At 38.6% G+C, this 26,326-nt stretch overlaps 2 protein-coding genes across 4 annotated transcripts; both read left to right on the top strand.

Annotated features, from left to right (window-relative positions):
* The first annotated feature begins 6,135 nt into the window (after nt 1-6,135).
* LOC128319112 (up-regulator of cell proliferation-like) lies at nt 6,136-15,658 on the top strand. 3 transcript variants are annotated; one of them, XM_053237291.1, is made up of 5 exons: nt 6,136-6,204; nt 8,565-8,639; nt 8,882-8,964; nt 9,147-9,197; nt 10,528-15,658. In XM_053237291.1, exons 3-5 carry the CDS (start codon nt 8,937-8,939, stop codon nt 15,183-15,185), a joined length of 4,737 nt encoding a protein of 1,578 aa, XP_053093266.1. In that variant the 5' UTR covers nt 6,136-6,204; nt 8,565-8,639; nt 8,882-8,936; the 3' UTR covers nt 15,186-15,658. The 3 variants fall into 3 exon arrangements, with proteins under 3 accessions (XP_053093266.1, XP_053093268.1, XP_053093267.1); XM_053237293.1 differs by lacking the exon at nt 8,565-8,639 and having other exon boundaries at nt 6,156-6,204; XM_053237292.1 differs by lacking the exon at nt 6,136-6,204 and having other exon boundaries at nt 8,203-8,639.
* A 2,801-nt stretch (nt 15,659-18,459) lies between these two features.
* On the top strand, nt 18,460-24,581 carry LOC113545018 (up-regulator of cell proliferation-like). Its single transcript, XM_053237504.1, is given in 3 exon segments — nt 18,460-18,633; nt 24,016-24,321; nt 24,324-24,581. Coding segments are annotated over 3 exon segments (738 nt in total).
* Nucleotides 24,582-26,326: the final 1,745 nt, after the last annotated feature.

Raw genomic sequence — 26,326 nt, 5'->3', positions numbered from 1 at the left:
GTAATACAACATTCAGTTTTTTGGGTACAGGTTTACCAGTTTAACGCATCTTGATTTTGCAATTTTATTCCAATCTTCCTTGCAAAAATGCTCCAGATCTATCCAGCTGTGAGGGTATTTCCTGTACACAGCCCACTTAAAGTCATTCCACAGGTTTTCAATAGGATTTAGATCTGGGCTCTGACTGGGCCATTTCAAAACATCTTCTTCTTCTGAAGCCATTCCTTGGTGGAATAACCCCAGTCATAGCTAAAGAGAAGCAGCCCCATAGCATGATGCTGCCACTACCATGCTTCACTGTAGGTATGCTGTTCTCTCCTGTGAAGACTGCATTTGTTGTTAAAAAATTTAAAAAATCAAAAAACCAAAAATTATTGTAATGCCCTTCTCACTGGTGTTCCATCTAAATTGCTATATAAGCTTCAGTTGGTTCAGAATTCTGCAGCACGTATTCTTTCTAGAACACCTTCTACTGAGCACATTTCTCCAGTTCTTCAGCAGTTGCAGTAAGGTATCGAGTTGAATACAAGATCCTGTTACTTACTTACAAGGCACTTCATAATCTTGCACCCCAATACCTTACTCAACTTCTTCATGTTTACACCCCTCCATGTGCTCTCAGATCCTCATCTTCAATTTCTCTTGTGGTACCTCGGATTCGACTAACTACTATGGTTGCCAGATCTTTTAGCTATGCTGCCCCTCGCCTATGGAATTCCCTTCCCCTTGATATTCGTAACAGCGACTGCCTGCGGACTTTTAAAAAGCGTCTTAAGACATATCTTTTTATTCAGGCTTTTCTATAATAGTCTATAATAATCTACTGAGTCTTTACTGTATTTTATTTGTATATGCTGAGTGTTTGTTGTGTGCCTTTGTCTTGTGTAGTGATTTGTATTTGTATTTTTTGCCTGCTTGTGAGGTGACCTTGTGTTTTTTGAAAGGCGCCAGTAAATAAAATGCATTATTATTATTATTATAAAAAGAACACCAGAGAGCTGTCTATGAGAGAAAAGCAAGCCATTTTGAAACTGAGGAAAGACGGAAAATCAATCAGAGCCATTGCACAAGCGTTGGGCATAGCCAATACAACAATTAGGAATGTCCTGATAAAGAAGGAAACCACTGGTGTACTAACAACCACACATGAAACAGGCTGGCCAAGGAAAACAACAGCAGTTGATGACAGAAACATTGTGAGAACTGTGAAGAAAAACCAAAAAGCAACAGTCAGCGACATGACCAACAATCTCCGTATGGTAGGGGTGAAGGTATCACAATCCACCACTTGAAGAAGACTTCCAAGAAGGCCATACCACAAGATGCAAAGATGCTCATCAGCAGTAAGAATCTGAAGGCCAGATTGGAATTCACAAAGAAATACAGACATGAGCCACAAAAGTTCTGGAACCAAGATTAATCTCTGTCAAAGTGATGGAAAGGCCAAAGTGTAGACAAAGAAAGGATCCGGTCCCCCTAACAGCACCATCAGTGGTTCCGCTTGCTGGCGCTCAGTGAGCTTGGCTGCCCGTTCTCATTTGCCCAAGAGTTCCGAGACACCTGTTGACGGTGATTACTGGCAGAGGAGCGCAGCACTGAGGATGTAGTCGACCTAGTGGTACTGGAGCAGTCCGTCACACAGCTACTGGAGGGGATGGCGGAATGGGTCCAGTGCCACCGTCTGGCGTCACTGGAAGAGGCGGTTCAGCTCCCCTTCTCCTTCTCTCCTCCTCACGTTTCACTACCTGCCATCCCGCTCTCCTGGCAGCTCGGAAATGGGCACCTGTTCACCCGTAAACCAATTCCTTGAGCTTGGTTTTCCGAGCTACCCCTCCCACTTCTGTTGTCTCTCATCTTCCTCAGGTCGGTGCCTCTGGAGCCACAGGTGTGGGAGTAAGCCCTGGTCAAGTGTGTCGGCTTTGTGGGGAACCCGGCATTTTCAGGACCAATGCCACATGATGAAAGTTGGGGCATTGGTCTGGGTCCGTGAAGCACTGCAGACTTTCCTTGATTGAGCTGGGACATACCACATACCTGTGGTATATAGGGTATATACCGTACATTGGTGGATTCGGGCTGTAAACAAAACTCAATTCACCAAGGCATGGTTCAAGGTCTGGAGATATTGGATACAGCACGTGTGGTGAAGTGTGTGCATGGGGATGTGCATGCATATCCACTAGTGCCCGTCATAATTCAATTCCAGGTACAAAAGCATAAAACAGAGGCAGGGGTTAGACTTCGCCTCACCCATCCACTAATTTTGAGAACAAATTGGCCAGCATTGCAGGCATTGTTAAGGGGAATATATGTGGATGGGCCCTGCAGTAGCGCAATACGGTGTGGGCGCAGTGTTGGCGGGGGGAGGCGTTGCCTGGACCTTCGACGACGGAGGGTGGGGAGGGCCCAAGTGTGCAATTGGACAGGTGGAAGTACGTGATCTGGGCTTCCACTTAGGCCATGGGAGGTGTGTCCCCAAATTGATAAGACAGCAGCAATTGTGGCCTGCCCAAGACCCAAGACAAAAAGGAAGTGAGACAGTTTCTAGTCCAGTGGACGGAGCCATGCCAACAAGCCTTCACTCAGGTAAAAGCTGCAATTTATGGTGGACCACTCTTACATTCTCCTGTCTTCTATCTCCCAATTGTTTTACAGAGGGACACATTGGACAGGGGACTGGGGGCTGTGTTGTCCTAGATGGTGGAGGGGGAGGAACACCCCATGCTGTATATCAGCTGCAAGCTCTCAGTGCGTGAGAGTAATTACATCATAATCGAGAAAGAGTGTCTGGTGGAGTAAGTGGCAGGCCGGATGGCTTGCGTGCGTGTGATTTTGATGAACAAGGCTGAAAAGCAAGCTTCTGTTACATTAAAATCTTTTTTTTTGAGTTGTGTCACACCTGTATCCCGTGTCCTCATTTTCCTGGTAACACAGGGATTGTCACAAAGTTACAACAATCTGGTTGCTTAAGTATTCACATCCCTTAACAATTGCAATGTTACAGCACCCTTTGCTGTAACATTGCACAGCACTTACTCTTTTTGGGTAAGAGTCTACCAGCTTGATTTGGCACATCTTGATTTGGCAGTTTTATTCCACTCTTCCGTGCAAAAATGCTCCAGATCTATCAATTTATGATGGGATCTCCTGTGCACAGCCCTCTTCAACTCATTCCACAGGTTTTCAATAGGATTTAGTTCTGGGATCTGATCAGGCCGTTATGAAAAGTTGATCTTCTTATTCTGAAGCCATTTCTTTGTTGACTTGGATTTGTGCTTTGGGCATTATTGTGCTGGATGGTGAAATTTTTCGTCAGATTCAGGCCTGCAGGTTTTGTGCCAAAAATTAAATTAGAAGCTTAAAATTAAATTGGAGCTATCCATGATTCCCTCTATCTTGACTAGCGGCCCAGTCCCAGCTGAAAAGCCCAGACATGTGAAGAATACGAGAGACTGTTTCACATGCAAGGAGTGACCAGTTCTTGCCAGATATTCCTCTAGCTCCTTTAATTCTGCCATAGGTCTCTTCCTAGCCTCCCTGATAAGATTTCTTCTTGTCCTTTTGTCAATTTTAGAGGGATATCCTCTTCTTGGTAATGTCCATGTGGTGCTCCATTTTCTCCACTTGTTGATGGTGGCCTTCACAGTGTTCCATGGTACATTTAATGTTTTGGATCATGACCTATTTTCCAGAGGTTGCAGAAGACCGTAATCAACCCAATAGTTCTTTTAGCTGATCAGGTATTGGTGAGGCCTAGGTGACAGGCCTTCAGAATGGCAGTTTCTGGCAGCCCCACAGTGGTGTACCTTCAAACAATGAACCAGATAATCTGTCCAGCTAACTAAGATCCTGGCAAGGGGGTTGTAACCTCCATGGAGATAGGGCAGGGGCAGGCCTGAAGTACATTGTGACTATGGTGGAAAACTGTATGCTGGAGAAGTTGGGCTGTGTAGACACCATGGCACATCCTGCCATCATGCCCCTAGCCTAGACTGCAGTGGCCATACCCGTGGAATGTATGCACCACTTAAGTACAAATGACCAGGCCCATAGGTCAGGCGCATTGTGGTAGGAGTGAATGCATGCTAATCCTATTCGTGACCTATCACTGCAGAGTGCAGCTTAACCTCACAAACTGCCACCTTTCCCCATTATTCATGTGTCCTTCAAGCATGTCTGGGTAGATTTGGTAGGGCTACTGCTTAGTTCAGACCAGGGGTATGAATATATATTAGAAGAGTATGCAATATTCATATTCATGCAATATTCTGAGGCCATTGTGTTAGGGAAAGTGCCACCCAAAAACAGAGATCCACTGACATTATCTTCTGTTCATGGTTACTAAGAAAATAAAATACATACACAAGTGCACATGCATGAAAATTGGATTAAATATTAAATATTGTCAAATATTAAAATCTATAGTTCCTATACTTTGCCTCATCTGTTACTTTGTTTCTTTAGCATTAACTAAAAAACATGTTCAGAAATCCCTACAGATAGGTAAAAAAACGACATTATTAACGACATCATATCTGAAGGTGAAAAAATGCTGCCAGGTGCCACCTCATAGGCGTTTGCAAACTTTCAATTTAATTTGCCATTCCAGTATTTCCTGAGTAGTTTCTTTTTGCAAACAATCCACTTTACCCACCCTTTATGTTACATGAGAACAAATCTGTAAATGACATGGGTGTAAATTTGTTTTTATAAAGATGTGGGTGAGGCAGAGAAAAGACTAAAATGAGAAACAGGTTCACAACAACAACCTTGTTGTAAATATACCTACATATGCAGAAAGGTACATCATAAAACAGTTCAAGCACTTTAAAATAAAGAGCTCCACTGTGAGTGAAGGAGGCCATCATTATACTGAAAAAAAGAAGGAATTAAAAAAAGAATTCTTAAAAAGAAGGAATGCACTGGTGAGTTCAGCAACACCAAAAAGCCTGGAAGGCTCGTAGACAGTTAATGCAATATTTTTGTTAAACCCCTTGAATTACAGCTGCAAGTCTACACTTCAATCACAATCGCAATGATTGCTAAATTTCAAATCCATTGTGGTGGTGTACAGAGGCAAGATTACAAAAATTTTGTCACTGTCCAAATACTGATGGACCTGACTGTATACACAACAGTTTGTGGATAACTGACTTTACTGTTATAATAACCCCTACTCTTCTGGGAAGGTTTTCCACTAGATTTTGGAATGTGGCTGTGGGGATTTGTTCATTCAGCCAAAAGACCATTAATGAGGTCAGGCACTGATGTTGTGGAGGCCTGGAACACAGTCTGCATACTAGTTCATCCAAAAGGATTTCAGTGTGGTTAAGGTCAGGGCCACTCTTCCACTCCAATCTTGGCAAACCATGTCTTCATGGATGTCAGTTTGTGCACAAGGGCATTGTCATGCTGGAACAGTTTTGGGCCCCTTAGAACCAGTGAAGGGAAATTGTAATGCTACATCCTATACAAAACATCCTATACAACTGTGTTTCTTGTACATGGAGGAGCTCAGAGATGTGCAATCTCCAATACCGTCACCTCCAATCTCCTCCATGTGTACCAAACTTAACAGAAAAAAAGGAATGATTTACAGTATATGATAGTAGTCTACTGCATATACAAGTGTATTTCTAACAACCTGCATTTTGCTACATAAAATACTTAATTTATCCCCATACCTAGGCCATAGTTTTCAAGGTCAATGATGCCTGTAAAACTGCTTTGTGATAATCAGTATTTTAAAAAGCATTTTTTAAATGTTATTTACATTACTTTATTCTAGTCATTGGCAACCTGTTTCTCATTTATCATGCACATGTAATATTTTGTCACCCCACCCTCATGCAGCACTTTTCAAAACAATGGTAGGCCTATGTCTTACACAAATGTGTTTTTAAGGGTGGAGAACTTGTTAGTGAACTGTTCAGTATTTCGTCACTGTAGTTAAGTGCAGTCTTAAATCATTATGATGCTTTCTTGCAAAAATACCAAAAGTAACATGACCTGATCTTATCTTAGACTTTTGTTTTCACTTGCAAAACCTGCTCTGCACATTTGCAGATAATGAATCAAAAGTAATGATGCCAACTCAGGGTGTAGAATAGTCTACTGAGTATAAATACTGACCACAAACAGCAGTAACAACAGAACTGACACCAACATCAGCATGAGAACTCATCCTTTAATTGACTAAATGTGGTAAGCAATGATAAAACTTTACAATTTTCTGCACTTCAATTTTTTTTTCCCTTTAGAAGCTACAGCCCTTTCCTTTCCCTTTCCCTTTACAAGATACAAAGTATATTTTATAAAATTAGAGAACTGTATACGCGTAAATTGTTATGAAGTTATTCACAGGACAGATCATGAGATTAATAGAAAGCCATTGGCCAAATGCCTCTTAAGACATTCAGCAACATAGTCTGACTGACAAATCAGTGATTACTCCAGTGTGACTGTATGTTCTACTAGATAGAGGTAGATACTAAATTTGTAGCGTTTTAATAGACGTAGTATTAAAAATTAGACTAATGATCTGTCATTTAATTAGCATTAACAAATGGAACAATCAGAAATATATTTTCCTAATTGAATAACAATTTAGTTAAGATAAAAAGCTATCAATAGTCCTGATTAGCAGTGCTGTCTCCCTGGCAATTTAAACAACTCATTGGCATTGTTAGTGCTAGAAAAACAGATGGGAATAACAGCAGAGCTTCCATAATACTTTGCTTTTTACACAAGATGCAAGCCAAAAATGCAGTGGGATGTAGATTTGTGTTTTTCTATGCATATTTCTTGTGGCACAGCACTTGTGGTAAGTTGCAAATATAATGTAAGACTTCAGGGGTTTCACAGGTGAAGCTTGGCAAAATCAGATTTTTATGTGTTTATGTTGTGAAACAATAATTAGAAAAAAACAATATGTCTACCTTTTTAAAGTAGTAGGTGTAGATATTGATGATCTTAATTGTAGTGCAGTCACGCTACTTCTCATATCACCACTTTAAGAACAAGCAAAGAAACAAACAAAATATAAATATAGATATAAAATCTATTTGGATGCAGTTTCACTCAGTTGTTCAGGCATAAATAGGCTGAGTAAGCAAGAAAGAAGCCACTATAGTTTCTGTCAAGGGAGGTTGATGTGAGCAGATGGCTAATTCTATTTGGTAATTTTGTAGGCCTGGCATCAGCTCTAACAAATATTGTCTTGCCCAACTCAAACCAGCCAGAAGAAACTGGCAGAAAAAAGAAGTTCAGAAATATCTCAACTGAAAATATACAGTATTGTGCAAAAGTCTTAGGCACATGCAAAGAAATGCTGTAGAGCAAAGATGCCTTCAAAATAATGAAATTAAATGTTTCTACATTAATTACATTAAATACTATAAAGAGCAGTAAAAATAAATGAAACAAAGTCAATATTTGGTGTGATGCTTTAAAAAAAAAGTAGTCTGAGGTACAATTTGTGCAGTTTTATAAGGGAATTAGCTGTAAGTTTTACTTGCAGAACCAGCCACAGTTCTTCTGGAGACTTTGACTGCCAGACTTGCTTTTTATTTTTGCAGAGAAACCCAGCAGCCTTCATTATGTTTTTTGTCTGAAAAGTGTCTCTTATGTAATATGCTGCTTTCTTTACTGACATACAAACATTTTTCTGTAACATTTAATTTTGTGCTGGACAACTAATGTTTGGAAATCTAAAATGTTTTCATACTGAATCAATAATGTAGAAGTCATAAAATAAAAATCTATAACAAAGTTTGTACTAAAAAAAAGGGTGTCTAAAACTTTTGCACAGTACTGTACATTGTTCTTTCTTTTGCAGTCGAAAGTAATCCACTCAAGCTACAGCTAATAATAAGAAGCTAATTATAAAAATAAGTTGACAGAGGCTTCAAAGGTATATATTAAATTGCTGTAGTGTTCCTCTCTCTGTCAAACTTGCAGACCATTTTGGCTGAAGCTACCCAATAGGCCCAATGTCCCTAAGCAGACCCACAATGGTCAAATAATATTTATTTGACATTATATATATATATATAATATATTATATAATGACATTATATATATATATATATATATATATATATATATATATATATATATATATATATATATATATATATATATATAATTGCTGCAAACACACTATGCACAGATGTAATAATTTATAGCATAAAAACCTATCCAAAATACAAAATAAACTCTTTTCACAATAACACCTCTTTAAATTGGTATTTTTCAAAGTTAAAAACAATTAGAACTTGATGCCTTGATGTGTTGATGGGGACGTCTCTGCAACCAGATCTAGTCCTTTTTGTTAATAATAAGTATGGCAGAAATACCCTTCTTTAAACAGGAAGGAAGTTATTGAAGAAAAACTATTTCAGACATTTGACTTGCTGTTACCTTAACTCTGTTTGGATAAATTTCAACATCTAATTAGTTCATCTGCTAGTTACTGTACAATGATAATTCCATATAAATTCTTCAAACATTCAACCACTCTTTTTTGAGATATCATGCTAACAAGAATCTCAACAAATGCACAGACAGATGGACAGCCACACATATGGACCGAGGGTAGATAGCCAGACAATGGGCCTTGAGTTCCTGAACGCGAATATGTAAGTAGCATGTCTATATGACAAAGAGTAAGGAAGCTATTGAAGAAAAACTATTTGAGACATTTAACCTTGCTGTGACCTTGGATCAATTCCAAAATCTAATCAGTTAATCTGCTGGTCACAATCATAATTCCATATAAATTCTACAAACATTTAACCACTCTTTCTTGAGATATTGCGCTATAGAAAACCTTGGCTGGACGGATAGACTGAATCATGTTCTTTTTTTTTTGCCCCCACAGGTGTTTCTGAAGATCTGTATGGGTAGCTTGAAAAACAGCCTAATGCTGAAGAAAGATGGCTTCTAACAGAGATGTCATTAAAAGTAGGAACTATGTATTAGCATTTTTGACATTATATATTCATTCAGGTATTTATGCACATGTATTGATATCTGTGGGTATGTGGCATTACATTTGCAGTTTCAACTTGATTTTACTACTAACAATCTGCTAATCTGATATGTGTCTTTAATTAAATATGACTTTATTTTATGCATTACAAAAGACCGTGGATCAGGATCAGGATCAGCACAGAGGGACTCAAGCCAGCTTAGAGGTAAGTTGAAGTTAATAACACTATGGCATAACAGAAGGAAATCAGAATTCGTTTCAATTTAAATTTGGGGAATGTGGCTTAGGACATAGAGATGGGGGTAGAGATGGTATGGAACTGATATCTTGTATTGGTATTGGGGCCACCACCGGATTTATTACATTAGATTGGGGACATGATACACATCCTTAAATTACATCACAATGAATACCTGGCCAATAAATATGGCCCATTAAGTAGTGTAGTGTTTTATCAATCTCCAGTTGCCTAGCCATAGGGATATAATGAGCCACATGAAAACAGATTTTCCTGTGGCTTTTTTGGGACCAACAATTTAATCAGTTCCTTCTGTTTGAGTGTCCTTACTCATTTTGCACAGCTTTTCATTAATAACTTCAAAATGGGTAAGCACAACATTTTAACCAATCATCACAGTGGCCTTGCTGAAAATGTTTTTCAAAGTATTACTGCTTGTTGCTGCACCAAAGGGAAGGCCAAAAGGTGTGCAAGGAGAAAGGGAGTCACATGGCATACCCAGAGGTGCCTACACTGCCAAGGCCATATAAAACAGCAAAATGCTTTAATTTTGGGACCAAGCCAGTCCTACATCAGCAGCAAAATAAACAAATCACAGCCAACTGGTTTCCAAGATCACTGCATGAGACAGGCAAGAAATAACCACTAACTTTAATTCAAGAGCAGCGGTGCATACACGTGCTTGTCTCTGTAAGCACACCTCACCCTCACCACTCAGCCCTTTTCACATGCCTCATCTTGAATTAGGATCTGATGGTTTAAGGTCTGCATGCAGCCTGAATACTGCCTTGAATACTGACTGGTATACTTTAGACTGGGGAGGGCCTCTGGGACCACACAGACCACACACCTTATCTACCTCCATTTGTGAGCACACAGTGCAGAGTTGCATTTTGCATCCCCATCACCCTAGTCATACTTGCCATCAGATCCCTGAATCTGATTCATAATGTAAGTACATGATTTGCATTCAAGCTTCACAAGCTCTCCTGTATCACCTATTGCTGCACGCCAATCGTTTCTTGTAGCTGCTTGCAACGGATTTAAAATACTGATGCTTGCCTACAAAGCCAACAGCCTCCACTTAATTGCAGGGACTTATCAAACCCTGCTTCCTTTCCTTGACTGCCTTCAAACAAAGACTAAAGACTTAGCTGTTATTACTTAACAAATCACAAAATTTGAAGGGGGGAAATCTTGTATTCTGTCAGAAAACAGTTGATTACAAATAGTTTTGATGTACATTTGTGACTATTTATATCAGTAGTATTCAAGTAAAATTTATCTCTATTTTCAGATGGCCTTCTTTCATTTTTGAAAACACTGGGACTTGAAAAGTACTACCCAAACAAGCTGACTCTGAGGTCTTTACTGGAAATCAACAGTGCCACTGTGTCCAATCAAGAGATTGACTCACTGGAAGCAATACCATGGGCCTTCTTAAGAAAGTTACTGATGGTTAATTCGAAATCAAGATCTGTACTATCTGCACTTTGTGAAAAAGATAAAGCAGGTGACTTGTTTAGTGAAGACGACAATGATTGTAGCCCTAACCTTCTAGATCTTCACACTGTCCTCTTTTTCTGTGCAGATAGTTTTCTCCAGCAAGAAATTGCACTGAAAATGTCAACGTGCCAGTTTGCAGTACCATTTGTGTTGCCTCAAGGAGTATATAATCAGTGCACTCTAATGTTATGGGCTCTTAGATGTATCGTGAAAGAATGGCGCCCCCTTTCAATGTCAGAATCTAAAGAGTTTGTTGAAAACAGTGTTGTTCATGCAGAAATTCCCTTGATATCATTTGTGAGGTTAAGTAACAGCAGCTTGTCCAAATCACAGGTTTTGAACCAAGTGCTCAACAATTCAGAGCAGCACCATGACTTCTTTTCTCATCGAGAAATGATTGGAGGTTCTGCTCCCAGGGTAATTGCTAATGGCATGGTTGAAATATGCTGGAATCTCCCATGTGGGAACAATAGCATCGATGTCTTTCCTGAGGCAGTGGCTATTGCTAATTTGAGAGGAGCTGCTGGTCCTTTTGAAACACAATTCAGTTTTCTTATGAAGGTATCAGCAGCTGTCTTTGTGTTCCTGGACAGTGTCGAAGAAAAGGAGCAAAGATTGTTTGCCTCTTTGGAAGAAATGAAGTCCAAAATCTTTCTTGTGGTCAACTCTCAGAGAAATATGACGCAGAATGTGAAGTCATCGATTGAGGCAGTAATTGATACTCTGCAACTGGAAAGAGACCACATAATTAAGAAAAGCCAAAAAGTGAATTTGGCTACTTTTGCAAAAATGATCAATTCTTCCATTAAGACTGTTCTAAGTGAATGTCACAAATCATATAGTATTGATTCCATGAAGAAGACTGCTCAGGAATTAGGTCTTGCTGTTGATGAGATTCAAAGAAAAGCCTGTGTATCAGCAGAAGCAAGTGCAGAGAAAGTCATGAAAACTATTGGAGTTCGTCAAATAACAGACTATAAAAAGACACAGCTGCCACTACAAGGTGATAATTGGAAAAGACTGGCTAAAATTGAAAAAGAGCATTGCAGATTACACAATTCGGGAGAATTAAGCTTAGAGAAATATAAGGTTCAACTTCAAAAAGAAAAGGAGGAAATTTGGAACAGACAAAGTCAGTACAAAATGACAAAAACAATGGAGACCTTCATAGATGCTTTGTTGAGCTCTGATGATACTGAGCGAGCCTTCTTTCTGAAATGGATGGGACTAAAATTGGACATGCAATCACGCAAACACATGTCAAACCTTCGACGCAAATACAAAGAATGTGAACAAAAGAAAGACAGAGGCAGCATTGTCCAATTAGACCAGGAGCTTCTTGATTGTTCTCTTGGTATAGAGCACTACATGAGAGAAATGGGACTAATCTATGAGGCTGCTTTATTTGGGACAAACAAAATGTCTGATAAAATAAGTAGCCTTCCTACTCTGGCTGCCAAAATGCTTCTGGCTGGGTTTCCTCTTGAACTACTTGATGGAGATGCATCAAATATCCCAGAGAAATGGGTGAGTGATGTTCTCATGGAGCTTCACAGGATGGTTGGGGAGAAGAGCCGTTTGCTGGTTCTGACAGTGTTAGGGGTTCAGAGCACTGGTAAATCAACACTGCTCAACACCATGTTTGGAGTTCAGTTTGCAGTGGGTAGTGGACGATGCACACGTGGAGCTTACATGATTTTCCTTCCTGTGGGTAAAGACTTGAAGGAAGAGTTACTTTGTGACTTTATCCTTTTAATTGACACAGAGGGATTGAAATCACCAGCACTGGCACAACTGGAAGACAGTTATGAGCATGACAATGAATTGGCCACATTTGTGATTGGTCTTAGTGATGTAACCATCATCAATATAGCAATGGAGAATTCCACAGAGATGAAGGATGTCTTGCAGATAGCAGTTCATGCCTTTTTGCGGATGACAGAACTTGGTAAAAAAACAGTTTGTCATTTTGTTCACCAAAATGTTGCTGGTGTATCAGCATATAACAAAAACCTGACCGAACGAAAACAGCTCTTGGACCAACTAAATGAGATGACAATGATTGCAGCTGCGATGGAAAAGAAGCGTAACATAAAAAAATTCACTGATGTCTTGGATTATGATGTGGAAAAGAATAACTGGTACATACCAGGCCTATGGCATGGCACACCACCAATGGCACCAGTTAATGCAGGCTACAGTGTGGCTGTTCTTGATTTTAAGAGAACTCTCTTGGAAGTGGTTAAAGCAAGAAAGGATGAAGAACTCTCTCAGATCCCAGAGTTCCTGCAATGGATGAGTAGCTTGTGGAGGGCAGTGAAGTTTGAGAACTTCATCTTTAGTTTCAGAAACAGTCTTGTGGCCCATGCGTATGACAACCTTTGCAAAGAGTTTTCAAGATGGGAGTGGTCTTTCAGAAGACATATTCAATCTTGGCTTACAACTGAAATAGTTCAAATATATAACACTGAAACAAGTGGTAATAATGAGGTTGTTGAGCCACTTAAACAGAAATCACATGAAGAGATTGCCTCTCAAACAAAGGAAATTACTGAAAAACTAAAAGACTACTACAAAAAGAAAGACCGCCATGTATACTTGGTGGAAAAGTACAAAGCTGATTTTGCTAATAACATCAAAGGTCTAGAGAACGAAATGAAGGATGAAGTAAGAAAAACATTAGATGCTGCTCTTGAGATGAAGAGTAACAAGAAGAAATTAGAAGACATTCACAGAAAGCAAACTGCAATGATTGAGTGCCAAGTCCTTCAACTTCTGCAAAATTACAAACATTGTAGAGATGAGGTGTCTGACAAAGAGCTCACAGCTGATTTTGAGAGAATGTGGAAAAGAGAGGTGGCAAACATCACTGGTCTAAAAGAAAAGGATGTTCCTTCTGATGTTTTGAAGCAACTGCGAGCAAGTTTAGTCAATCTCAATGTCATGGAGGATTTGCACAAAGTTCAAGATTTGACACAGTATGGCCGAGGGGAATTCCAGGTCAAAGAGAAACATGTAAAATTGGAAAAGAAAATACAAAGTTTCTTCACACAGCGTAGCGCAAAGCAAGATTTAGAGATTACTGCAAAGGGTATAATTAAGTACTGCGATAAAATCATTCAGCAGCATGCACAAGAAAAATGTGATTACCAAAACACCTTCACAAAAGATGTGCTAGAGGAAATTGATGAACAGCTCCAACATGCAGGTTCAAAAATAAATACAAAATTTGAACTTGACCTTAAATTGCACATTTGTGGCATTGCCTCTCGGAAATTCCTTGAGATGCACAGGAAATTCCTCACTGAGCAAGATCCCTTTAAACACTTGCAGAAATTTAAGAGTCAGTATCTCTCTGATTTCATTGATTTGTACAGAGAGAGGGACCAGTGTCAAAGGAAAGCACGAGACTTCACTCAGCTCTGTCTCAAGCCAGCAGTGACTGAGTACATTAACCAGTCCCTTGGACCTGACATTGTTGATGCAGTTCTGCTAAACAACCCAACTGAGTATAGCTCTCGAGTGCTGTTTCAATACACAATTCAAAAGGAGCTACTGGAAAAATCAAACTTTGATGATTTTAAGAAGTACATTCTGCAATATAGTGCTTACGTCAAAGACTGGATATACAATCATATAGTTAAATGCCTGTCCAAGGACATATCTCTGCAAAATTTAAAAATGAAGAAGTTGGACATCATAATGAAGAGGATCATGAAAGAAATGGAAGCTTCTAAGCTTGATGACAATGGGTCTCCTTTGCCCAATAATGCAGGAGGTACAACAAGGTTGATCCAGAACTTTTGCAAATCTATGAGCCGTGTCATCTCAATATCCATGAACACAGTGGAAGGGGTCCTCTTTCAGAATACAAGCTGTTGTGCTCCCTTCACCAAAAGTCTCTATGAATGTATAGATGACATGAAACGACAGCTAACAGAGGAAATCTCCAGGTCAACTGATATCAAAGAGACACTCAACAATGTGTCTGTGAAGCCCCAAAACGAGCTCTTTAAGAGGGTGTTTGGATGTGGGAGAAAGTGTCCCTTTTGCAAAACACCATGTGAGGCAGGAGGAAAGAAACATCGACAACACCATGCAGGTCTACATAGACCAAAAGGACTTGGCGGTTTTGTATATGCAAAGACTAATACTCTCTGTGAAGAGATCTGTACATCTAGTGTACATGGGAATGGAACGTTTCGAAGTCATGAAACAAATTTTGAACCTCATCCCTGCAAAGACTACAAGAAGTACTACCCAGACTGGCATATTGCACCTGACATGTCTATGAAGGCCTCAGATTACTGGAAGTATGTGATGGTGACATATAATGACAAATTTGCTAAACAGTTTGAAGCAGAACCAGCTGTGTATCCAGATGAATGGAAGAAAATCACTAAAGAGCAGGCGCTTATTAGTCTGAAGAATAACTTCAATATTAAATGAGAAAAAACTTCCAAAATGTCACAGCAAAAATACTGGTATTTGTGAAGAGAACACAAAGTCTAACTGAACAATACAATTAAAAAATATTCACAGTTCCATCACTCATGTTATTGCTCAGGTGTGCTAGTTATGTTTGTCTGTTGAGCCATCTTTTTGTTATACTGAAAAATCGGCTCATCCTTAATTATATATTATTTGTCTGATAACATTTTTGTGGTTTCTGTATTATATATTTCTGTATTTGCGATGTTAATTCAGATGTTACAATGATGTTTTTTAATCACTTTGTTACAGTTGTTACAACTTTGTTAGAAATGTTACAATTATGTTTATTAACTGAACTAACTACATAAACAAACATAAATATATTAATCTGTAAATCAAAATTGGTTGGAACGTCAAATGTGATTTCAGTGTGCTTTAAAAATAAACTAATATCTCCCATATTTATCAGATTTCTATGAGTCATCCATACATGATTCATTATAAATGCGTTTAGAATGTTATATGCCAAGCTTAATGTCTTATAATGAATGGCATTAATATACATAAACTCTTAATAGATTGAGAGGAACAGTTTATAAAGCAGAAGTATTAGGAGACCGAAAAAAAAGTGTTACATATGTTTATAACAATAATTTGGATGCCTTGCTCTGCCTCCCCATAATGCAATTCACCTGGTTCTTTTCATCAGTTTGTGTATACGGTATATTCCATGTCTTCCTTACTGGCACAGCCTGTCATGTTTATTCCTTGCATTAACACACATTAAATATAATATATATATATATATATATATTTAATGTGCTATACATTCTATAGTAAAAGCTAGAGCTCAGGGACTTGTGTGGCCTAATTTAATCCAAGGCTAATAATAAATGGATTAAAATGTACTGTTACTTAACAAAGAAAAATGTGTAATCGTTGATATGGTGATGTTTTCCGTAAGGAGATGTTTGTTTAAAATTTATGAAAGAAGTCACCAGGCTCAGCACTTTATAACAGTTTGTAGATTTTCTGCCACATGAAAGTCTTCATGACAGAGGAGTTCACACTTTCTATTTCATAGTTTCATGACATTTTATCCAATTTAAAAACACATATAACAAATTGGGAAAAACAACACATGAAACAGAGCCAAGAGGTATGTATGTATGTCATTATGCTCTGATTTTCCAAAAAGGTTTCCAATGAATAAAAAACAAAATCTGTCAATGTTGATAAGATAGAAATGAAAAAAAAAAAAGCCAAAAAAAGAGCTATTGTAAGAGGTATTCTAACTGTAACATGGATTCAGTAATTGTAATTTTGTTACGTGTAAAAATATGTATGGGTGTTGTGTTGCTGCACCAGGTAGTATTGTCACCTCACAGCTCCAAGTTCCCTGGTTTGATCCAGGGTGAATTCTTGCCTAGTGTATAAGAAAGCTCTGGATCTGCTTTAACCCTGATGAGGATCAAGCGCTTACTGAAGATGAATGAATGTAGTGGTGTAGTTGTACAATCATTATATTTCATTATGTAAAGCAGGTTTTGAAAATGAAAAAGAAATCTGTAAAATTCCATAAGGTGGAATATGGTCAGGTAACTTCTGGCAACATTCTTCTGTTCTTTTGCAACTTTAAAAAAATGAGTCATTGTAAAGCGCTGTTGTTTGAAAGAGTGAGCAGATAAGATAGTATACTCTGACTCAGTAGATGACAATTTGCCCTTTCGGGTAGAAATGAATTCCACCAATGTATTGATGAACATTTTGATCTGAAATGAGATGAACTTTATAGTTAGTGAAACTGAAATATCCTGTTGCAGTTGGGTGTTTTAAGTATTAATAAAGTGATTCAAAATGCTTTGGTGTGGTTTTTATCTGAAGTTATTAATATTAAAAAACAATAACCTTGAATGGGAAATTAATTTGCTTGCCCAAATACATTTTTAAATTATTTGGTCAAGTTGTAACAAGTTGTAAATTATCCTGACATTGTGAGTTTTAATTAAATAATTTGTTAGCCCTAAGCAAAAAACAAAATCTTCAAGCAAGTAAATTATATAAATAAAAAAAAATGGAATTAAAAATATATATTAAAAAATTAAGGTAAAAAAATAAGTTACAAATAAATTACAAAAATAAAATTACAAAGAAATTGTTAACAAAATTTGCAACCATACAATAATAAAAATAAATACATTGCAATGCAAAGTAACACTTAACACAAAATTTTTAAGCCAAGTTGTCAATAATAATGAGTTTTCACACCACAAGGGGCCCCTGTGAGTACCTGTTACATAAACCTAAACATAAACAATCCACCAAATGAAAGTAAAGTGTGCTTTTTTGCATATTTATTTTAAAAATCATGGGGGCCCCCTTTTAGTTTTCATGTATTATTGGATATTAACAGTGACATAGGTGGGCTGTTATTGCAGACAGTTACAAATAGCCATATATTGATTAGAGCAATTATATTAGATAATTAAAAGGAAATGAAGCAGGAAAAGCATATGTTGCAACTGTGCAATAACCCACTAGTTAGGCTGTGAAGGATTATAAATCTTTCCAGCATACGTTTGTAGAAGAGTCAAGTCAAACAATACTAAGTGTGTTGAAAATATGAGCAGATTGTGAATAAGAGTCCAGGGATGAGCACAGAACAGTCTTTATGATTACAGCAGCAGTCCTATTGTACAAATCTACAGTATGCAAGTGCGATTATCCGCTGAATCAAGAGTGAGTCTTGGGCAAAATCTGTTTTTGCAAAGTGCAATCTTTATCCATGTGGACCATCCACAGCCACAGATTGTGAATTATTGATCAGTTTTCTAATTAAATGTAACTCATTAAAGAAAATATATAAACCAATTGAATTATACAGTATATTTTCTTTACTGTATAATTCAATTGGTTTATATATTTTCTTTACTGATTTACATTCTGTTAATATATAAACTAATTGAATTACATAGTATATTGGATTTGCATTATTTATGTTGCTGGCAATAAATTATTTCTTTTTCTATAATTAAAGTAATTATTGATTTAATGAATTCTACAGTTACTGAATTTGGTTAATCAAACTGGTCACCTTACTAGCTGTTAATAATAAATTTCACAGTTTTACATTTATTCAATTTATTTGTTAACTAACTAACATTGACTTAATCAGTTAAAGCCATTTTCACACAGAATAATGGTGGTCATAAACACCAGATAGTATGTAGTCCTTCATGATGAAGATGACCATCTTCAGTCAGGGTTGGGGTGGGTGCGGAGGTGGCTGATGAGGCAGATTCTTGCATGGAAGGTTCTGCTGCAGTATGGACAGGGCAGCAGGGTTGAAGAGACCACCAGATGTTGGCTCACCATAGAGAATACATTTGGGGAGTCTGTCATCGAATGTTCTTGTAATGTGTCCAGCACAGTGAAGCTGGGACTGTTGCAGCAGTGCGAAGAAGTTAGGCATGCTAGCTTGGCTAAGAACCTTGGTGTCTGGTATCTTATCTTGCCACCGGATGTTGAGGAGCCTTGGCAGGACTCTTGGTGGTGGAGAGGCTATGTACTGGCAAGGGAAGACTTACACACTCAACTCCCCTTTTTTGCCTCTAGAAAAATAGGTGTTTGGGCTAGCCAGCGACATCAGCTGAAAGCAGAAAGTGTGAGTACTGGCTGTGAATGCATTGCTGCACTAGACACACACCCTGTGGCACAGTCACCAAAACACCAGATAACCACCAGGTGACCACCACAATATCTGGATATCTGGATATCTTGTGTGTGTAAGCATGCAAAGACCTTCAATATAGTTGTAATGTGACAGTGATGTAGTATTTTCTATAAAACAAAGTTCCCTACTTGCCAAATGCCTATTGGGTCAGATGCAGCTCTGAATGAAAGGGAACCCTGGTGGTTATTTTGTGTTCATAAAACACCAGATAAATCTGTAATTAATGCTCTATTTCACTCCTTCTAACTGCCAGGGGTGGTGTCTAATGCCTGGATACCCCCTGCCACAATGTCATAAGGAACCTATGGAATGGGAAAGTAGGTGATGATAGCTGCATTCACAGCACTAGGAGGGGCATTGTTGACCTTGGTGAACCTGGAGAAGTTACACAGTGATGTCCAGACAGCTGCAGACCTCCTGGAGTGGCATGTCTCTTAGTAGTGCCCATGAAGGTGACAGACTCCTCATGGATTGGCACGTCATGGTATGGACTGGGCATCAAGACTGTTCATAGGCTGTAGTGATGATCTCTGTCACCCAGTGGGCCAATCTCTGTTTAGATAAGGGGGCACCCCATGTCTTTGCACTGTGACAGATGAATAATTGGTCCAATGAATGAATGGATGCCATGCAGTTCAAATAGCACAGTGAGGTGTGCAGTAGGGAACATAGGAAACATTCTGCAGACTGACCTTTGTAGAATGCTTTGAGGTTGTTCACCACTCCATTCATCTGTGACGTTTATTCTTTTTGGGGAGGAAGCTGTCAGCACAGCCCAATCACTTGCAAGAGTAGCAGTGGGAACCAGGGACCCGGTGGCCATTACAGGCTCATGTATATAATTGCTGAATTCTTTGCGGTGTCAGCAGACCAACAAGCAAATGTCGAAATGCATACAATAGGCCACAAGGCCAGTTGTGAGCTAGTGTGTCTTGTCCCAGAGGGCTCCATTAGGGAGAACAATGATCAACCATAAGTCGACTTGGCACCAGCAAAGAGGTCCACCTGCTCCTTTTTACCAGAAATTTCGGTTCCTGTTGAACCACTTCTGGGTGCAAACCATTCCTTTGGATGTACTGCATCTGCCTGAATCATAAGAAAAAAGAATAAGAAAATGTGTTGAGTTGAACTTTTTCAATTTCACATCTGTCCAAGAGGTAACAATCTTCTTGGGGCAGAACAGCAAGTCTTTTTAGGTCTGAAATTGGGTGCCAACAGCAGAAAGGATTTTGTACCTCTGTGACATGGTCATCAGAACCCACTTATCTTATGTAGTTGCTGTCCAATGGGCAATGTTTTCAGCTGTGAAGCATCCCGCCAGCAGTCATCACTCTTGATTGGTGGGTTCCATGCAGTTTTTTTTCAAGATGGGGATTGCAACTTATGGTCCAACCTATGGGGTGGATCTGGGGCATTCAGGCTTTTGTTAGGTCTTGGGCTGTGTGGTTTCATATACCTATGGCTCTGATGGATCCTGGGGCCTTACAAGGGTGTTGGAGTGTTGGTTCATTCCTAGGTGATCTACTGGTGTCACATGGTTGATCTGCACTGTTCTACTGGCTTCATGATACAGAAACCTATAATCTACACTCTAGCACTTCTTTGGCTGCAGGCCAAAAGAGCAGCCCAGGTACTCAGTGTTGCTTAGCATGTTTCCAGCAGTTTGTACTGTTAGCCACATTTGTTGCAGCAGACAGGCCAGATTGGAGGACAATTTTCCCATTTCTCTGGCAGGGCCATTAGAAGTGAAACTGAAGGAAACTTCTGTACTGAAGGAGCTGGCTTCTACTGTTTGGAGTAGCTGCTCCAATGTTATCAGAAAATTCACCAAAGAATTACTCATACTTGCCAATTGTGCAGTAATATAAGCTCTCATTACATGAGATTACATCTGCACTTAACACTGGAGCAGCCATACCTCTGAGCCTAATGCTTTATCTGGTGAAACTACCAGTTATGAGATGCACGAGATTACGTGGTTCAGGCCGATCCTGTCAGCACCCACCAGCCTGCCACATAGATGTATATGTAATCCTTCCATTGAGCCATTGACAAATCGCCTGGAATTTTAAACCCCAAACTACCTGTCGGAGGGAACCACCGGCAAAGTTATAAATAGGATCTGTGTAAATTCAAACACTCAACAAGACAAATGATAGATGCAAAAAAGGAACATATAATTCCATAAACAAGTCATATACAATATAAACACAAGGTATGCATTCCCACATAAACCCACAAAAATCAGATGTGAAAAACATTCAATACCCTTGCACATAAAAAAATAAAAAAATAAATCAAAAATGTCTTATCTGATTAGTCCACGTAGATTGTAAATCCTTGATGTTGTAGATGAATGAAGGTAAAAAATGTTGAAATGTGTGGAGCAGTTGTAGATAAGGTTAGTCCTTCACAATCCATCAAAAACCAAGGGTACAATCATCCATTAGTTCTAGAACATCAACCAAAGAAACGTCCCAAACAGGATAGGAGTATGAAGTCCTGAGGTTAAACCTTCTCTGGTAAATAACCCTCCTTGGGTAGCGATAGCAAAGACTAAAGAGTCCTTATTAACTGAGCAGAAAATCCTTTAAATTCTCAGTCGGACTCCAAGAGTAGCACCAGGACACCATGAACCATGCTGCTAGCACCAAACAATCTGACTTCTTCTATCATTACATTGCTGTTATACTCAAGCCCCCAGCACCATACTCCCCCTAGTCACAGGTAGTAACTTTACATATAAAAGAGGAAATACTGTGACAGACCAAGACTGTTACACTACATATAATTTGATGTCAACTGGTAGGTGGAAGAGCACTCTTGGCCATCTTCTGGACACCACAGTTTTTGGAGTAACAAGACTCAGTTGTCAGTACATCCTCTGCCTCTTGGTTGCTTGCCAAGAGGCTATCAGGAGGGCTCTGCTGAAGGTCATGAGCCATAGTTTTTGGTTTCAGCCATAAAATTAGTGATTTTACCTGAGTCATGCCTGATGTCAAGTCATTTATACATATGGAGAAAATCTCAAGGTGTTTCTCTGGCTTTTTGCATTGCATGCAAGTCCTTGATGGGCCTGAACATTTATAATTTGCAATCTGGCTAGGTTGTGTTAGGGCAGACTTAGAACGAGGATCTAAGCTTGGATATAGCTTGCCATTTGGTGCAGACAGCCTCTGAGCCTCACACAAATGGTTAATTCCAAGACACTAGGCACACAACTAGTAGCCGATCTTGGGCTTCAGGAGATTTGGGGACAGGATTCATGAGCATAAATCCATTTTGGTTTGGGCTAAATGCAGCGTAGTCCACTGGAATTATTAGTCCCAGGTCAGAAGGACAGGCACACTTAGTCCCTGGTAGTGCCAATAGCTTCAGAGGATGAGAGGAAAACAGATGGACACAACCATTTCTATCCTGTGACCTGTGTAAGCTGCTAGAAGCAATAACAACACTCTAGCTATCTCAGACATCTCAGAGTGTAAGCTAACACTCTAAACTAACAACAAGAGAACGCGCTAAGCTAGCAAGTCACAGGCTCAAAGCTCGTAGATACACTCAGCATGGTGAATGTATCAGAAATAACTCTGACCATAGTTACAAATTGAACAGGATAACTCCAAAAGCTACATGCAGTCCAGCATATGATTGGCAAGTAGAGAAAAGGAGAAGTAGTAACATGACATGAAAGTATTTTCAGCAAACATGTCATTGTTACTTTATGACTTTGTTGACGGTCTCATCATGTGTTTATATGTTTATATGTACATGACAAGGTGTTAGACAAGTTACCATATTCGAAATTACAGCAGAAGTAATTTAAATACAACAACTACATAAGTATTTCTACATGTTTATGTTCTTACATCTGTATAAAATAAGTATATAAAATAAACTCAGCTGGACACGAGTCCCACTTATATATGTCATGCACCACTCTCCACACCACTTTGAAATGACGTACATAAGAAAACTAATTTTGTTTATTCGTACGCAATTTATTTAACTGGTGAAAGTCTATTGCATATTGAAGACATGGAATGAAAGGATTGTGATCTAAAAGCTAAAAACTGTGTGAAACTAAAAAAGCATTTGAATATGAATTTCATGTTTTTCAATTGTATACATCACATAAAATAAAACGAAGAGACATTTAGTACAGTTAAGTGGAATCAAAATGGAAGATATGAACCTTAATGAGACAAGTTCATCCAAAGTTTTCATGCTATACTAAAATTGCTAAATTACTATTAAGCAGTTCAATTTTACCAGCAAGCAAGTAATGTTAGCATGGCCTAACTAGCTAGAACATTAAGAATAGTTATGTCGGGCATACACTAAGCATTCCATGTTTATCATCACTGTAGAAAGCTAGCTAACTAATTATTTGAGTAGAATAAAAACCTTTTCTCCTGTGAATCCTGGAAGGTTCACCTTTGACCTAATTTACACAAAATCTGTACATAAAAATTTTTGAAATTTGAATTGTGAGATTTTCATGCACATTTTTATTTTTTTAAACTATAAGTGTAAAATGAAAAAAAAAAAAGCCAAATATTACCCCTAGCATGTTCAAAACAAAGAAAAACCATTGGCAAAAATGTAAATTTATTCAATACAACACAGAAAAAAAAATCATTTTTTTAATGTGATGTAAATAATTGAAATATACAAAATTCATATTCAGATACTTTTGTCAGTTTCCAGGCTCTGTAGGTTTACAATAGATGATTTTTTTTTTGAATGAGACACAGAAATGTTTACGATAAGCAGTCTACACATATTTGTTTGGAGCATATTTTCTTAACTAGCACTGATATTAACATTGATATTAAAATAAAATCTCTACTTTCAGATGCACTTCTTTCATTCCTTAAAACACTGGGACTTGAAAAATACTACCCATACAAGCTGACCCTCAGGTCTTTGCTGGAGATCAACTGTGCCAGTGTATCTGATGTTCACTCACTGCAAGCAATGATATGGGGTTTCTTAAGAAAGGTACTGATGGCTGATTCAAATTTAATATCTTTACTATGTGCAACTGGAGAAAATTATAAAACGGATGATTTGTTTGCTGAGCAGGACTGTGATAGTAGTCCCAATTTTTAGATCTCCACACTGCCCTCTTCGTCTAGCTATCTCCAGCAAGAAATGGCACTGAAAATGTCTATGTGCCAGTTTGCAGTACCATTTTTGTTACCTCACGGAATACATAATCAGTGCACTCTTATGTTATGGGAACTTCAAGGTATCCTGAAAGATTGGCCCCATTCAATGTCAGAATCTAAAGGCTTTGTTGAAGACAGTGTTGTTCATGCGAAAATTCCCTTGATATCATTTGTGAGGCTAAGCAACTGCAGCTTGTCCATGTCACAGGTTTTGAACCAAGTGCTCAACAAGTAACAGCAACATCATGATTTTTTTCTCATCGAGAAATGATCGGAGGATTTGCTCCCAGGTTAATCTCCAATGGCATGGTTGAAATGTGCTGGAATCTGCCATGTGGAAACAATAGCATCAATGTCTTTCCTGAGCCAGTGGCTATTGCTAAATTAAGAGGAGATATTTGCACTTTTGAAACACAATTCAGTTTTCTTACTCAGGTGTCAACAGCTGTCTTTGTTTTCCTAGACAATGTGGACAAAAATGAGCAGAGGCTGTTTGCCTCTTTATAAGAAATTAAGTCCAAAATCTTTCTTGTGGTCAACTCTCAGAGAACCAGAATGTGAAGTCACCCATTAAAGCAGCAGTTGATACTCTGCAACTGGAAAGTAATCATATCATTCAGAAAAGCCAAACATGAAGTTGGCTATTTTCTCAAAGACAATCACTTCTGCCATTAAAAAAAGTGCTGAGTGAGCATCACAGATCATGAAATCGAGGCTATGAAGAGAATTGCTCAAGAATTAGGTCTGGGCACTGATGAAAGTGAAAACAGAGCCTGTGGATCAGCAGAGGAAATGGCAGAGGAACTCATGAAAAGTATTGGAGTTCGTCAAGTGGTGGAATATAAAAAGACACAGCTGCCACTGCAAGGTGAAAACTGGAAAAGACTGGCTCAGATAGAAAAAGAGCACTTCCGATTACAACATTAAGGAGAGTTGAGTTTGGAGAAGTATACGGTCCAACTTCAAAATGAAAAAGATGAAATTCAGAACAAACAAAGCCAGTATAAGATGACTAAAACAATGGACATCTTAATAAAGCATTGTTGACCTCTGATGACATTGAGCAAGCCTTTTTTTCTCAGATGGCTGGGAGTAAAGCTGGACATGCGATCACGCAAACACATGTCAAATCTATGGCACGAATATACACAGTGTGAACAACAGAAAGACAGAGATGCTATAGCCCGATTAGACCAGGAGCTTCTTGATTGCTCTCTTGGCATAGACCATTACATGAGAGAAATGGGACTAATCTATGAGGCTGCTTCATTTGGTTCAACTAAAATATCTGACAAAATTCTAAATCTCCCTACTCTGGCTGCCAAAATGCTTCTGGCTGGATTTCCTCTTGAACTATTTGATGGAGATGCATCAAATATCCCAGAGAAATGGGTTAATGATGTTCTCATGGAGCTTCACAGGATGGTTGGGGAGAAGAGCCGTTTGCTGGTTCTGACAGGTGTTAGAAGTGCAGAGTACTGGTAAATCAACACTACTCAACACTGTTTGGAGTTCAGTTTGCAGTGAGCAGTGGACACATGGAGCGTACATGATTTTCCTTCCTGTGGGTAAAGACTTGAAGGAAGAGTTACTTTATGACTTTGTACTTCTGATTGATATAGCTGGGTTGAAATCACCAGCATTAGCACAACTAGAAGAGAGTTATGAACATGACAATGAATTGGCCACGTTTGTGATTGGTCTTAGCGTATATAGCAATGGAAAATTCCACAGAGATGAAGGACATCTTGCAGATAGCAGTTCAATTCTTGGACCAATTAAATGAGATGAAATTGATTGCAGCTGAGCTGGAGAAGCAGCCTAATGTGAAGAAATTCACTAATGTCTTGGATTATGATGTGGAAAAGAATAACTGGTACATACCAGGCCTATGGCACACCACCAATGGCACCAGTTAATACAGGCTACAGTGTGTCTCTTCTTGATTTTAAGAAAACCCTCTTGGGTATCCTTGAAGCAAGAAAAGATGAAGAACCCTCCCAGATCCCAGAGTTCCTGCAATGGATGAGTAGCTTTACATTTACATTTATGGCATTTGGCAGACGCCCTTTTCCAGAGCGACTTACAATAGTGCTTTGAAGTCTATCAAAAATACATTCTGATATTGGCTTGCTAGGTCACAAACTAGGAATACCATCAGTCCAAAATTCTGTTGGGGAGGTAATAGACAAGCGCTCAGACAATACTTTTTTTTTTTTTTTTTTTTAGTGCTAACTTAAGTACTTTATGAA

Source organism: Pangasianodon hypophthalmus, chromosome 10, assembly GCF_027358585.1.
Source record: "Pangasianodon hypophthalmus isolate fPanHyp1 chromosome 10, fPanHyp1.pri, whole genome shotgun sequence".
Taxonomy (NCBI): domain Eukaryota; kingdom Metazoa; phylum Chordata; class Actinopteri; order Siluriformes; family Pangasiidae; genus Pangasianodon; species Pangasianodon hypophthalmus.
The sequence above is the reverse complement of the archived record's forward strand: the minus strand, read 5'-3'. Positions and strand labels throughout refer to the sequence as shown.

Coding starts and splice junctions, on each gene's coding strand:
- LOC128319112 (XM_053237291.1), top strand. CDS start 8,937: ATGGCTTCTAACAGAGATGTCATTAAAA. Junction 8,965..9,146: donor TAACAGAGATGTCATTAAAA/GTAGGAACTATG, acceptor GCATTACAAAAG/ACCGTGGATCAGGATCAGGA. Junction 9,198..10,527: donor GGACTCAAGCCAGCTTAGAG/GTAAGTTGAAGT, acceptor CTCTATTTTCAG/ATGGCCTTCTTTCATTTTTG.